Genomic DNA, 15703 nt, shown 5'->3' on the forward strand with positions numbered 1-15703 from the left:
GTGAGGAGTGAATGATGTAGGGGGGCAGGTGAGGAGTGAATGATGTAGGGGGGCAGGTGAGGGGGTGACTGGCAGCGCTGCGCGCCCATTACTTGGCTCTGCCAGTCCCCCTCCTGCCCATGTCGGGCTCTGCCTGGAGGAGGGAGGAGCGGAGCTGTGAGAATCCTGAGACTAGTCGGGGAGAGGATGCAGCTGCACATCCAGTGCATGTGTTCCGTTATAAAGCCGAGGCGGCTGGAGGCGATCTGAGCTCGCAGGACGAGACACCGGGACGTGGAGCCCAACTGGGGGAGGTTCGGTCGGGCTCTGCTCCGTCTGCCGCGGTGATAATGCTGCTGGGGATGAGGTCTTTCCGGCTGGACCTGCTGCTCCTGACCTGGATGCTGCTCGGCAGAGGTAGGAGACACCGCGCGTCACTTACTTTCGGCGGAGCGGGAAGCGGGCTGCTGTGCGGACGGGCTGGAGGCTGCTGAGCTCGGTCTGCCCCGGGCTTCTGTACACGATGTGTCTGGTTGGACCCTGGTCCTAGTTGTCACTCGGGTGCTGTGTCTGCGGTGAGGTCCAAGTTTTAGGGTGGCAGTCACCTGTTGGCATTCCATCAGACCCTGGGCTGTGAGACCTGGAGGTGACATCACTGAAAGGTGCTGCCAGGTGCCAGCAATATGATTTATGATATTATATAGGAGACAACATAGAAGTGACCTGCAGCGCAGGATGAGTTGTAGTAGTCATGTAGGATAACTCTCAGCAGGCACTGGTACTACTACAGCCACTTGTAGTGGGATGTGGACACAGGCTGCAGAAGGCGGTAAGTCCACCGAGATGGACATACTGGTCATAGTAAGTTCATGGGGTCAAGCACAAGCTCTAGCCAGACAGCATGATGATAGGAGATGGGTGCTGAGCAGGACCCTGATATAGTGGCCCCCAGAGGATATTCCATGGGTGCTTGGAAGGCAGGTGGAGGACAGGGTGCCAGGGAGGATGCAGCTCTGGTGGGTACCATGCCCTGCTGCTGTGTGCTGAGAGCAGAGGAATGGAGTCTTTCTTGCTAGTTATGAGGGACTGGTTAGGCTGGCAGGAGGACCAGTGGCCCTCGCTCTGCCGCCTGTGAAATAACACTGCTTGTTTGGATAGAGAGAATCATGTCCTCTATGCCTGCTTCCCACAGCCTGCTCGCCCATCTCTGGCAGAACGATGGCTTGTCATGCAGAGACCTCACAGTTGGCGCTAAAATCTAGCAGTGGTGTCTAGTTATTTGCCCATTCTGTGTAACAGATCTCATCACTTGCAGCCCATGAGGCTTTAACCATCTCAGCTTCTTCAGACAGACCGAGCTTCATGGACATGTGCATATCTCCTGCGTTCATTGCTATATGGAACTGTAAGCTTCACTGTCACAGCTCTATGTGATATCTGGATGCCCGCCTATGCCAGCTTCCAGACATACCACCGAGCACAGTGACATTCGGGCCTGAGGACATGCTATTGAGTAAGGTGAAATGAAATCTAAGATTTATTGAATATCTCAACTTCCCGCTGACATGCAGACATCTCCTTGCTGGTCAGGGGGTCCATGTGTGGAGCACTGGAGAAGTTCAGTGGCTGCTTGGTAAACACTTAATGAAACTGTTGTCAGGTTCTGCTTCTCCTTCTATTACTTTGTACCTCACTAAAAAGGCAGCAAGATTAAACCCGTCTTCTTGAGGAACGTCAAAGAGAGATGAGATGAAATCAAGTGTAGTGCGATATTGACACTGGAATGAATAAGCAGTGCTGTCACCTCTGTGAATGTATTTGGGATTTAATATAGTGGATCTATAACTTTCGCATGTATATTTAATACCGTGTCACATACAATGTAATGCTGGCGACGGGGGAGCTGCTGCCACCGCCGCTGTAGCTAGGACTGAGCTGTTGGGTTGCTAGTTGTGTTCTCCATACAGTAAACTAAACTGGTTGTGACATCTCACTTTCCTTTGATCCATCAGATCCAGAAAAACACAATTCCTGGACTGTGAAGGCACTTTGAGTGATGAGGAACCTCTGGGGGCAGTAAAATAAGAAGTTCAATGTAAACTTGTTGTGAGCATGACATTCTTTTACTGTATTTTTGCCAACCAGGGTTCTGAGGAGCGTTGGGTCATGATCAGCGGTGCCCCAGAACCCAGTAACAAGATCTGACACAGGCAAACTTGCTCAGTGGCATCGCCGTTTATCTTGTGATGCTCTGCCATCCCCTTGAGAACAAAAGGATTTGAGCGCTGCTTTGAATTCAGCTTGAAATCACTTTACAGCACACCCCTCAGCCTGGAAGTTCATCCGGGATGCTGGCACCTGTTCAGGGATCCGGTCTAATTCCTTCATTTCCCAGGCTCTCGCTCTTCGACGTACGCGGCCCCTCTCTGCCTTTACAAATGGTCTGCGAAGGTCAGACGGTCGGCTCTGTGTTTCCCGAGCGGATGTAAAGATCTCATAGCTCCTATTAATAACTGATGCATCTCTAGAAAGACCTAATGTGCCCGCGGATCTGCTGCCGGGGGAAAGGAGGTGGAGGGGGAGGAATCGCATCTAAAATGTGCCTGTTGTATTCATTCGGATGTTTAGTAGTGTCAATCATCCCTATCTGAAGCAGCGGTTTCTCTATCTCCTCTGCTCTCCTTCCCTGTCTGATCAATCTTCAGAAGCCTCCATGTCAGTCTATTTATGGAGTGTGCGCTTTTACAGTAAAGACCGCGCAGTTCCAGTCGGGGAGAGGCCAGGTTAGATGTATCATCGGCCCAGTCCTGTTTATGGATGCAATCCATTGCAGGTATGAAGAAGGTGTCCCAGGTGCTGGGTGCCAGGGGGAAGCCAATAAGCCACTCTGCCATGGGCACGCTATTTAACTACAGCTCTAGGGCAGTGATCTGAACCTTTGCCTTGGGTGAAGGAACGCTTAGCTGGGACTGTGAGTTCTGTGCTGGGGGCATAATAACTAATCATAGGGAACCCTAAAAACCCCATATAGTTAGGTTCCCTCTCAGCATCTACAGGTTTAGAAAATCCTAGGGTCTAAGTCACTATTGGGTTTTCTTCCATCTTCTAGCATTTCTCTGTTCCTTTTTCTCCTCCGTCGCATCGAGCTCCGTTTTATTTCAGTCTTTAACCCTTCCTCTCCCTTCTCTAGCATCTGTCATGAACTGGACCTGGGGGCAGCTTCTACACCTGCTACCGTGGCAGCGCTGTATGGTCTGGGGTATCAGTTGGTTTTGTCTTTGCTGAGTCCTGAAGTTCAGCTAAGGTAGATTTATTTGCAGCGTAAACTCACGTACTCACTATACATGATGAGGGTTGTAGTACTGGCAATGAGAGATTTTCTGAAGCTCCTCAGAGCTCCTGAAAAGGAGACTAGTTAAAAGCCAGCAATATATTATAATGGACCTATTATTCATTCTAGCTACAGTGGCCACTGGCGCCTTGGATTTGGGTGAATGAAGCATTATATGTGACATTTATTGAACACGGATACGCCGCAGCCGTCAGTTACCAATCAGGGGCAGATTCAGTTGCTATGGGTTACAGCACATCAGGTCAGATCTTGTATATGTGCTGCTCAATGTCTACGTTCCTATGCTAAAATGGTCTTTCTGGTGTCTCTGAGAAGGTTGTTTGCATGTGCACATCTCAATTTATGTATCATTAGTATAATGTGTTACTCAGAAGAAGCCTCGCTCCATTAGCAATAGAAATACTGTCGGGCTATTAGGGCAGCTCAGGGCTGGAATGGATCTGTTCCATGCACAGGAATGGCTGCACGGGGTCCTGCTCCTCTCCATACCATGCCATGGTCTCCATAGCCAGGAGTCAGAAACTGAACATGGGGCTTTACCATTCCATTCACTTAGCGATATTCTGCTGTTATGTTTCCGTCTAATCGGGTTTCATGCAGTAGAAGGAATGGCCCAGTGAGATGAATGGAAGCTGTTGGTGGCCAGTCTGTATGATGGCACCGAAATCCGGCCATGGGAACTGTGCCTGTGGCAGCTGCCCTGATATCGGGGATGACAGAAGTTTGGTGGTGCTCAGACCAAATAGAGACTACAATGATTCTTTTTCCATGGCGTTTATCTAATAACTTGGCTACAGATCTCCATGTGGTGGAATTTCTTCCCCAAAGACCGTGTAAATTAATTAACTTAATGCGTATCTTACGTAAAAAGTTACAATCCCTTTAAAGTGGTTCCTCAGCATTGGAAAAACATGGCTGCTCTGTTCCAAAATAAGGAAGCAGTCCTTTTTTCCTCCTGCTAAACAACCTCCAAACCTGTAAAGCAGTAGATATCTGGTTATTATGTTTGCTATTGTGCTTCATTTCCAATGGTTGATGATAGACTTGGTGCCTAAAATCTACTACTCCCTGTTATCAGCCATTTTAGTCTTTGGAGAGGCGGGGTGTAGTCTCTTCAATAGGATGAGTGACAGGTGGTGTAGAAAGCTACTTTCCCCCCACGATCGCCACTTTATATCACGTATCTGCAGTGCTGAGAGATTTACATTCATATGTGGCACTAATATCAGCCGCTTCTCTGCTACCCATACACCAGTGTACAGTATCCCCGATATATACAGTATTCCCAATGTATACGGTATCCCCGATATGTACAGTATCCCCAATGTATACAGTATCCCAGGTATATACGGTATCCGCGATGTATACGGTATCCCCGATGTATACAGTATCCCCAATATATACAGTATCCACGATATATACAGTATCCCCGATGTATACAGTATCCCCAATATATACAGTATCCCCGATGATTACAATATGCCTGATATGTACAGTATCCACAATGTATACAGTATCCCCGATGTATACAGTATCCCCGTATATACAGTATCCCCGATATATACAATATCCCCGATGTATACAGTATCCCCGATATATACAGTATCCCCGATGTATACAGTATCCACGATGTATTCAGTATCCATGATATATATATGGTATCCCTAATATGTACAGTATCCTCAATATATATATATATATAGTATCCCTAATGCATAGAGTATCCCTGATGTATAGAGTATCCCTGATATGTACAGTATACTGGATATATGGATTATCCCTGATATACACAGTATCCCCGATATGTGGAATATCTCCAATATCTACAGTATCCCTGATAATTACAGTATCCTGGATATCCAGAGTATCCAGAATATGTACAGTATCCCCTTATATGTAGATTATTCCTGATATATACAATATCCCGGATATCTACAACAGTATCCCCTATATACAGTATCCCCAATATGTGGAATATCCCCGAAATATAGTGTAGTATCCCTGATATGTGCAGTATTCCCAAAATGTACATTACCCCTGATATGTGGAGTACCTGTGATATGTTCAGTATCCCGATATGTGGAATATCCATTGTATATACAGTGTTCCCCATAACTACAATGTCCCTGATGTGTATAGTATCCCCGATATGTGGAGTTTGCCTGATATATAGTATCCCCGATATACAGTATCCCCAATATACAGTATCCCTGATATATACAGTATCCCCGATATGTACAGTCCCCAACATGTTAGCCTGCTTTGGTATGTTATTCCTCACCGTAAATATGGAATTTAATAGATTCATTTCCACGGAGACCTTTGTCATACATGTGAATAACGCTTGACTTGACAAAAGCATACTGCTATTCCATTATTCACACTGTAAATGACCCCCTTCAGGCTGTGCTCCGTGTCATTGCCGCACAGTATATAGAGCGGTAACAGTGTCAGGTATAAAGAGTCTTTCTATCGTCGGTGGCCATTGTTTCTGTCAATCATCGGGGCGCGTTCACTCAGCGCAGATCTATTACATAAAAGAGATTAGCAGAAAAAGCTGCATTTTGCCTGTAAAACATGAATGGAATAAAAATCCGTAGAAATAATCAGTGAGAAGGTTAACACGCCGTCTGCAGGAACGCTGAGACCAGTGCTTTAAATGCCATGCATTAGCAGGCTGTACAAACAGGCACTTTTAGGAGTCGATGAGGGTAAGAAAAACTAATAATAACCTCACCGTCTGCTGAGTGACCTCCATTGTGGCTGCTGAATAAGGAGGAAATGCAAAATCTGGCGCTCCGCACCCCTGGAGATACAGGGATGAAGAAGAAATATGTAGACTACTGTATGTGTGGGGAACTTGGAAGAGGTCACTTAGTCCAGGGAAATGCTCTCAAGTTATATTTGGGATGCAGCATGGAGCTCGGGAGACAGAGCCATTAATGACTGGAGGATAGTCCAAAGTCTTCACACAAGTGAAGAATAGCATTGGGGCAACCATAAGTAAAGGCAGAAGAATAGGGTAAGTAGGGGAGATGGCAGTACACTAGGGCAAGTATAGATGTTGGGGTAAGTGTAGATAGTGGCAATATGGGAGGGTAAGTATAGACGGTGGGGTAAGTGTAGATAGTGGCAGTATGGGAGGATAATTATAGACGGTGGGGTAAGTGTAGATAGTGGCAGTATGGGAGGGTAAGTATAGACGGTGGGGTAAGTGTAGATAGTGGCAGTATAGGAGGGTAAGTATAGACAGTGGGGTAAGTGTAGATAGTGGCAGTATGGGAGGGTAAGTATAGACGGTGGGGTAAGTGTAGATAGTGGCAGTTTGGGAGGGTAAGTATAGACGGTGGGGTAAGTGTAGATAGTGGCAGTTTGGGAGGGTAAATGTATACAGTGGGGTAAGTATAGACATTAGTACTATGAGGGGTAAATACGGAGAGTGGGATAAGTACGGACAGTGGTAGTATATGAAGGTTAGTATAGATATTAGTGGGGTAGGTATGGACGGTTGCAGTATATGAGGGTAAGTATAGATATTAGTGGGGTAGGTATGGACAGTGGCAGTATATGAGGGTAAGTATAGATATTAGTGGGGTAGGTATGGACGGTTGCAGTATATGAGGGTAAGTATAGATATTAGTGGGGTAGGTATGGACAGTGGCAGTATATGAGGGTAAGTATAGATATTAGTGGGGTAGGTATGGACAGTGGCAGTATATGACGGTAAGTATAGATATTAGTGGGGTAGGTATGGACAGTGGCAGTATATGAGGGTAAGTATAGATTAGTGGGGTAGGTATGGACAGTGGCAGTATATGAGGTAAGTATAGATATTAGTGGGGTAGGTATGGACAGTGGCAGTATATGAGGGTAAGTGCAGATATTAGTGGGGTAGGTATGGACAGTGGCAGTATATGAGGGTAAGTATAGATTAGTGGGGTAGGTATGGACAGTGGCAGTATATGAGGTAAGTATAGATATTAGTGGGGTAGGTATGGACAGTGGCAGTATATGAGGGTAAGTATAGATATTAGTGGGGTAGGTATGGACAGTGGCAGTATATGAGGGTAAGTATAGATATTAGTGGGGTAGGTATGGACAGTGGCAGTATATGAGGGTAAGTATAGATATTAGTGGGGTAGGTATGGACAGTGGCAGTATATGAGGTAAGTATAGATATTAGTGGGGTAGGTATGGACAGTGGCAGTATATGAGGGTAAGTATAGATATTAGTGGGGTAGGTATGGACAGTGGCAGTATATGAGGGTAAGTATAGATATTAGTGGGGTAGGTATGGACAGTGGCAGTATATGAGGGTAAGTATAGATATTAGTGGGGTAGGTATGGACAGTGGCAGTATATGAGGTAAGTATAGATATTAGTGGGGTAGGTATGGACAGTGGCAGTATATGAGGGTAAGTATAGATATTAGTGGGGTAGGTATGGACAGTGGCAGTATATGAGGGTAAGTATAGATATTAGTGGGGTAGGTATGGACAGTGGCAGTATATAACAGTAAGTATAGATATTAGTGGGGTAGGTATGGACGGTTGCAGTATATGAGGTAAGTATAGATATTAGTGGGGTAGGTATGGACAGTGGCAGTATATGAGGTAAGTATAGATATTAGTGGGGTAGGTATGGACGGTTGCAGTATATGAGGTAAGTATAGATATTAGTGGGGTAGGTATGGACAGTGGCAGTATATGAGGGTAATTATAGATATTAGTGGGGTAGGTATGGACAGTGGCAGTATATAACAGTAAGTATAGATATTAGTGGGGTAGGTATGGACGGTTGCAGTATATGAGGTAAGTATAGATATTAGTGGGGTAGGTATGGACAGTGGCAGTATATGAGGAGTAAATATGGACGATGAGGTTAGGCTCTGTTCACACATGTTGGAGCCTCGGTCACAAGTTCAGTAAGAATTGACTGGATCACATGACTTAGGCATTGCAGGCACCACAATGGGACCACAGGGGAGCTGATTATAGCTTTTCAGTCAGTCTGTTAGATTTGTGTGTTGGATTATTGCGGTAATTAATACCATGATGCACATTTAAACAGAGCCTTAGTATAGACAGTAGCAGTAAGATGGCGGTAATACAGTAACACCAGTATAGGTGGGAGCTCCGCCATGCTTGTGTGTAGTGATGGGAAGGATATTCGGACTGTTGAGTTAGAGACTCATACTAGACTGAGCGGTCGGTTCTGCGGGCTCTGACAGAGGACCCAGTGATGTAGCTGGTGAGCAGACATTATATATGCCGATAGAGAAGAAGACACCTGGCGAGTACGTCATGACCTGGAGATAACCCTGGTGCAGAGGGCACTGCATGGAAGGAATAGGGGATGATGAGATTTACTCTTCTTGTCACATTGTGTGCCCCAATTACAGCGCACCACACCACAATCCTGTCTCCCCGGAGAAAGCACATATCGCCCCTTAGTGAAAGGAAAATCGATGCTGTCATTCCCAGGTTCAGATCTGACTTTTTCCGTACCATTTCATCCAGCTTTCCTCCGCTTTATAGAGGATTGCAGGCAGAATGTGTCAAAAATAGACAAGAAACAGAAAGAGAGATAAAACGAGGCATCAGATCAAATAAGAGGAACGGGCAACAAGGAGAGAGCAGCGATGAAAAGGAGGGACGGGGACAGGAGCCGCAGACCCAGCAGCTTCAAGAGACGCAGGTAAGGGGGGGAAAGGTAAAAAGGCAGCTCGGAAGATGCAGGGAGGACACGGCCCAGCAAGAGACAGACGGGATCTGAAAAGAGACCGTGGCAGGGCTTGAGTGCCACAGAGATATAACACCGGAGGATCCGAAAGAAAATAGCCCTCTGGCTGGGAAGTGTGAACTGTCACCAATGCTCTCTCTCAATATTGAATATCTGTATTAATAATGGATGGCGCACATTAAGCCGGTTCATCAATATTAACACTGTCATTGCAGTCGCTCGTTGTTAAATGGCACGCTCTATTATATGGCTACCGCGGCTGAAGTGTTGGCAGGCTCCCCCTCAACACAGTCCAGGGTCAGACTATGCTCATAGCCCGCTGCAAGACTTATAGACACCACCGTAAGGCCCCATGCACACGACCGTATGTATTTTACATGAACCGCCATATTCGGATACTGTACGTGTTGCATCCGCATTTTTTTTTTTCCGACCCATTGACTTCAATAGGTCTGTGGTCCGCATTGTGCAGGCAAGTATAGGACCTGTTCTATCTTTTTTCGGAGCAGAGATACGGGTGCGCGAAGCACACAGATCGTCCGTGTGCTTTCTGCATCAGTATGTCAGTTCCGCAAAAAGAATATAGATATATCCGCAAAATGCAGACCACAGATCCATTAAAGTCAATAGTTCTGCAAAACAAATGCTGGCAGTACACACAGACCGTATCCGTATTTTGTCGATCCACGATTTGCGGACTGCTAAACGGATAAAGCCATGTGCATGAGGCCTAATGAGGAGGGTGCATGGGCTTGTGCAATAACCTGTACACAGGGATGTGCCCCGAGCAGGCGGACAGGATTTAAATGAGGTTCCCAGAATCTCCACCCTCCCATGGTGTCCTGAGAGCGGTCCACCAGTTTGATCATCGCCTGATTTCTGCTTCGGGAGACATGGCGTCGGTGCATTAGTCTTGTTATGGGATAATTAAAACGTACACAACGTCTGTTCAATTCCTGAACTCATCTCAGGATGTCAGCTTGAGAGGAGAGCGTCTCGGCTTGGCGGCTCACGTGATGTGACTGTTTGTATAGACGGGGCCAGCCGGCCCGACACTGATTACCTCCTTGTAATAGAGACGATCTACCTGCTGCAGAGACAGTCAGGAAAGAGAGAAGCGTCATGTTGTGTCAAGCGAGAGATAACATCACAGCGATTTATTTTATCGGTCAGGAAAATGAGATTGACAAAGGTGCAAATATGGAACCACTGTGTGTGTGATTATGCTGAAAGAAGGTGCAGATGTAGCAGAGCCGACCCAGTCTGCTGTTTGAATCTGTAGTGTATTTGGCTGAAGACTGCGATGGCGTACTTCAAAAATCGCATTAATGTTGGGCAGTGGGGTTGTGATGCAACACGTGACTGCAGCAGTCACAAAAATCTCAGGTTGCACGCGACTCTGCCGTCACTGATCGCGACCAAATCACAGTTCTGAAAAAGACAAGTCGCTCAAATGACTTTTCTGTGACTTGCTGTTGTGTGACACTGTGTAGCCCCAACCTTATTTGCATAGGACTGCAAGTAATCCTAGTCCACGGGTTTGCATAACCCCTACTAAAGCACGTGGAGGCGACCAGAATGGAGAGCTGCTACAAATTCCGGTGGATCATGCATAGCATTTTACTTCCTGCAAGAAGTCCCCGAGAGAACAAAGTCAGCTCTGCTACATGCTAGGTAATGCCAGTGGTAGATTACTGATGATCAGGTCACGTACAGTAGTTTTCCCAATGTCCCTGTGATGGTAACAGCTCTGATTAGTCACAAGCACTTACATTCCTGTGGAAGGTCCTGATGTTTGCAGACAGGGGCTTGGATAACCCCATGAATGAGACCCTGTGTATATGTCAGGAGGGCGTGAAAACACTGATTGCTATCGCAGGGCTGCACCCGGCAGGATATTCAGCCAGCTCTTTATTTGCACGTAAGAACCTCCTGATGGCAGCAGCGTCTGCATCTGAGCTTCAGCCACCAACCTGCAGCTACTGTAGACGACTGCGGGATGTGGACAGGTACCAGGCTGCAGCTTCAGAGATAAGGTGCTTGTATGTAAAGGAACAGACATGAGGTTCTTCTGGAGTCCAGCCAATGTCTTGTCATACTGATGCATGCAGTTCCACAATTAAAGGTTGTGTCAGCAGGGCATGTCCATGCCACCAGTGACCACACCATATACCTGTCCTCTGTGTCTGTATCACATGCTATGTAGACCATATACTTGTCCTCTGTGTCTGTATCACATGCTATGTAGACCGAAGGACTCCAGGCTGAGATGATCATGGTCTGCCTCTACATTATAAACCCTGTACACATTAGACTGTTGTCAGCTTACAAAGTAATGTCTATGGAGCCTCCCGACTTTCCCACAACAGAGTATCAGGTAAGTTGAATTTCATCACCTGATCCTTTTGTTCTGCTAGAGGTGCCTGGAAGTGGCTTTCTCCTCTCGTGAAACCACAGGCATGTTCAGCCAACCTGAGCATAAATATATATATATATATATATATATATATGGGAATCTGGAGGAAGATTCCCATATATATAGCACTTGACCCGCAGCTATTGAAGGTGTTTATGGGCACCTTTAAGAATTTTACAGCATTTGCAGTGGGCATTTTGTGTGCCCATCAAGCTCTTCTGCTCTACATCCACTTTACCTATATGTAGTTTAGGTGGTTGGTATTTTGGTTAGAAGAGTGAAAGATAAAAATCTTGATTTACACGTATACAGTAGTTCTTCCTTCCTTAGTTGGAGGCATACTTCCTACCGTGCTTTGTGTTGGCCACCTTAGCAATAACAGCATTGCAACCATTGTGACCATTTCTGAGCTTGAGGAGGACAAGAGGAACATCTGCCGCAAAGATTGGACTATGAGCTGCAGTGGCGTAGTCACAGGGCTGCAGCAGTTACAGGAGGAGCTGAAAGGAGCACAAGACGACATTAGTGCCACATATGCAGGAGCCCTGGTTCAGGAGTCCAGCAGCTTGTAGCTACACCTCTGAACCTTTTTGATCATGACTGGCTGTTGGGTTAGTGACCCACCCAACTCCCCCAACTCAACGCTTAGCCATATTATTCCAGGCACATTTCCATATCTGTTTTGTTCATTTTTCACCGAGGATGAGAGAAGGCAGCGAAAAATGATTACACATTCATGAGTCTTTCACATAAACAGGAAAGTTGGGTCAGGCCGACTCTGACTTCACAGTCAGCCATCATAATTCCAGAAGATTAGAAATGACTGCGCCCAAGTAGAGCGCGCATGAGGCTTTGATTTTGTGCTGTTTATTCTCCAAATAAAGACATTTTAATAGAAAAACCTGGGAGAAGTGTGAGCTCTCGGTAGACCGAGGATGATAAAAAGTCATCTCACAATGAGAGGTACTTGACAGGTCTGCAAATTCAGCAGCAAGCTGCTGTTAGGAAGGTGGTCTCCTGACAGTCAATTGAAGAGAATGAAAGATTACAGATAGCATTGTATTTCTCCGGGACCAATTGTCATGTTTTCTGTAAAGATCAGAGGAAAGTATCAGTCCCCCCCCCCACCCCACATTTCTTTACGTTCCTCTTGGGCAAATGGCTGTGGCTTTTAATATGAGTAAAATGTGGAGGTGCGCGTAGGGAATGATGTGACTCATTATGGACCTGCATTAAGACCAACCATGAAAGAACCCGTGGGGAAATTCAGCAAGTAAAGCATCGCCACAGTTTATGGCCTGGAATTAGTGCCTAGAATTTGTAGCCGCATGCGATACTAGATAAAAAGGGGGGGATAAAATGGGCTCTGTGGGATTGACATAACAACACTTTCTATAATGTGCTGATATCTGTCAGGACTGGTGTGGTGGCTGCTGCCGCGGATATTGCAAAATGAGTGCACATTTGGTCTTCAGTTGTGTCGTACCCCTGGAGAACCTCTTAAAGAGACTACATAATGGTCTGAATATATTGGCATCCCCAGCATTGTGAGTAGTCGAATAGCTAAATGTCTTATTAGTCCCTTCCCCGAGGATCAAGGTCTAAGACCATTCCTGACCACTGTTAGCAGGCATGGCCATGTCCAGAGCCATGTATACATGTAAATGTGTTTTCGCTCCATCTATTATAGATATCTTTTTCTAAAAAGTATATATTATTATGTATAGCATGCGTATATTCGTTATTTAAAAGTGCCATTAATTCCTTGGCGGTGTACAGGGGTTAGGGTACTTTCACACTTGCGTCAAAGTTTTTCGGTATTGAGTTCTTTCCTAGGGGCTCAATACCGATTTTATCCTAATGCATTCTGAATGGAGAGCAATCGGTTCAGGATGTCTTCAGTTCAGTCCTTTTACGGTATTTGGACGGAGAAAAAACCGCAGCATCATGTAAAAAATCCTAAACACTTGCCAGAATGCCAGCATTTTTTTTGGAATGTATTAGTGCCAGATCTGGCATTAAAATTGCCGCATTGACGGATCCGGTCTTCCGGTCTGCGTTTGCGCAGACCTTTAAATCTGTGAAAAAAATAAATACCAGATCCGTTTTTCCGGATGACACCGGAGAGACGGATCCAGTATTGCAATGCATTTGTGAGACGGATCCTCATCCGGATCCATCTACAAATGGTTTCCGTTTGCATAGCGACAGAACTGCCTGCCGGAATCCAGCAACGCAAGTGTGAAAGTACCCTTAGGCTGAGTTCACATCAAGTTTTTTCCATTCGTTTAAGATACACAAAAACGTATACGTTAAATAAATGCGTCCTCCCGATGCCAGAAAGTGACATCTGTCATAATAGAGTTCCGTTTAATAAAAAATTGTATACATTAACGTATACTTTTTTTTTTTTACCGGACTCCTGAGGATGGAAAAGCATGGTTTGTTACGCTGGTGTATCTTCATTTTTCCCAATGTATACATTAAACTGATGGCAAAAATGTGATGCAAACCCAGCCTAACACATACCTAATACAATAAGCATGAAACTATCAAGAGACTGGTACAAAAGGTTGAGAGGACCCTGGTCTTCAGAGCTTACAATCTACAAGGTAGACACAGTGGTTCTGGCTATGTGGTGGCAGCATGCTTACTGCCGGTGGTAGACTTTCCTGAAGAGGTGGGTTTTCAGGTTACTTTTGAAGGTTTGGATGTTGGGGGAGAGTCTGAGTGAGTTACATAGTTGGGGAGACGCACGTGAGACATCTTGTAGATGATTGCGTGAAGAACAGATGAGAGGGGAACTGAGGAGGAGGTCCTGTAAGGATCGGAGATTACGTGTGGAGATGTATCTAGAAAGCAGGTCAGAGATATATAGAGGGGACAGGTTGTGGACGGCCTTATATGTAGTAGTTAGTATTTTGATCTAAATTGTCCGGGCAATGGGGAGCCAGTGAAGGGATTGGCTGAGGGGGGAGATAGAGGAGAAACGAGGGGAGAGGTGGGTTAACTAGGCAGCGGACTTGAGGATAGGTTGGAGGGGTGCGAGAGTGGTAGAGGAGGATGTTACAGTAGTACAGGTCAGAGACAGAAAAAGAATCACAGTGGAGATTCAGGACCATGGACATAACCATGACAACCAAAATGAATTCTTTACAATGCAGGTTGCATCCAGAGAACTTTGAGTACATTGTGATTTCTTGTTTACTTATTTTACGTTACTGTTATATTTATAAAATATTAGATTTCCAACAATTTAGACACTTTAAGGGGTGTGCTAGGGAATACATAATTTATAACAGGGGCCGGCAGCCTGCTTTCCCCACTGAAAGGATCATACTTACCTGCTCTCCACCACGCCAGTCTTCCACGCTGGCTTGCTCATCTCCATCTTCCAGTCTGGAGTTTGTTTTCTTCCTCCTCGTATAGACATGGTTACTTGACCCTCCACAGCCAACCGCTGGCTTCAGCAGTAATGTGTCCACAAGAACAGTTGGCTGAAGAGGTTCAGGTGGCCAAGCCCATGCCTGAGAGTAAGGAAATGAAATAAATCCCAGATTGAAAGATGGAGACAGCTCAAAGGACCGGACCGGCAGGGAACAGATAAGTATGATCTTTTCAGTATGGAAGGCAGGCTGCTGGCACCTGTTATAAATTATGTATTCCCGAACAACTGCTTTAAAGGGAATCTGTCAGCAGTTTTGATCAGGCTAAATTGTTGACACTAGGAAAGGGGCTGGGAAGAGAAGTACGAACATACCTTTTGCTGAGCTTTTATCATCGGGAGTACTGTGAATATGAGCTTTTATTCTGCTAGATTCTGATCCTGCAAGTGCACTGGAGACAGAGCATTGACTTCTTCACAGCCTCCCTACTCTCTGATAGCTGTAGAGGCCTCCTGGTTGGATGCTACAGCTGTGTCTCATAACAGAGCAGAAGGTCCTAAAACAGCCCAAAGCAGAGAGCACTTCACCTCTGTAATGACCGGCAACACACACAGGGAGGAACACAGGGAAAGCCCTGCACAAGGGAGAGGGAAAGGTGGTGACCCCTAACTCACCTTGCAGCTGGTACCTGCCTGCCCTGTCGTCCCTAGACGGGTTCCTCACCCGTGCGGCGATCACGTGCCTAAACCCTGGCTTTCCCTGAAATGAGCCCTAGATAATGAACGGGCCGGTGGGATCGCTAGTCCTCACCACTGCACTAAGAGGGAA

The 15703-nt window shown here is 45.9% G+C and overlaps 1 protein-coding gene across 2 annotated transcripts in view; it reads left to right on the top strand.

The window, feature by feature from the left end:
• Positions 1–225: 225 nt before the first annotated feature.
• The window catches only part of KIRREL3 (kirre like nephrin family adhesion molecule 3), an 863226-nt gene continuing 847748 nt past the window's right edge, over positions 226–15703 (top strand). For both annotated transcript variants that reach the window (XM_044281769.1, XM_044281770.1), the window contains exon 1: positions 226–396. In XM_044281769.1, coding sequence (XP_044137704.1) covers positions 330–396 — 67 coding nt within the window. In that variant the 5' untranslated portion in view covers positions 226–329. The remainder of the gene's footprint in view (positions 397–15703) is intronic.

The sequence above is a fragment of the Bufo gargarizans genome, chromosome 2 (genome assembly GCF_014858855.1).
Source record: "Bufo gargarizans isolate SCDJY-AF-19 chromosome 2, ASM1485885v1, whole genome shotgun sequence".
NCBI classification, from domain to species: Eukaryota; Metazoa; Chordata; class Amphibia; order Anura; family Bufonidae; genus Bufo; species Bufo gargarizans.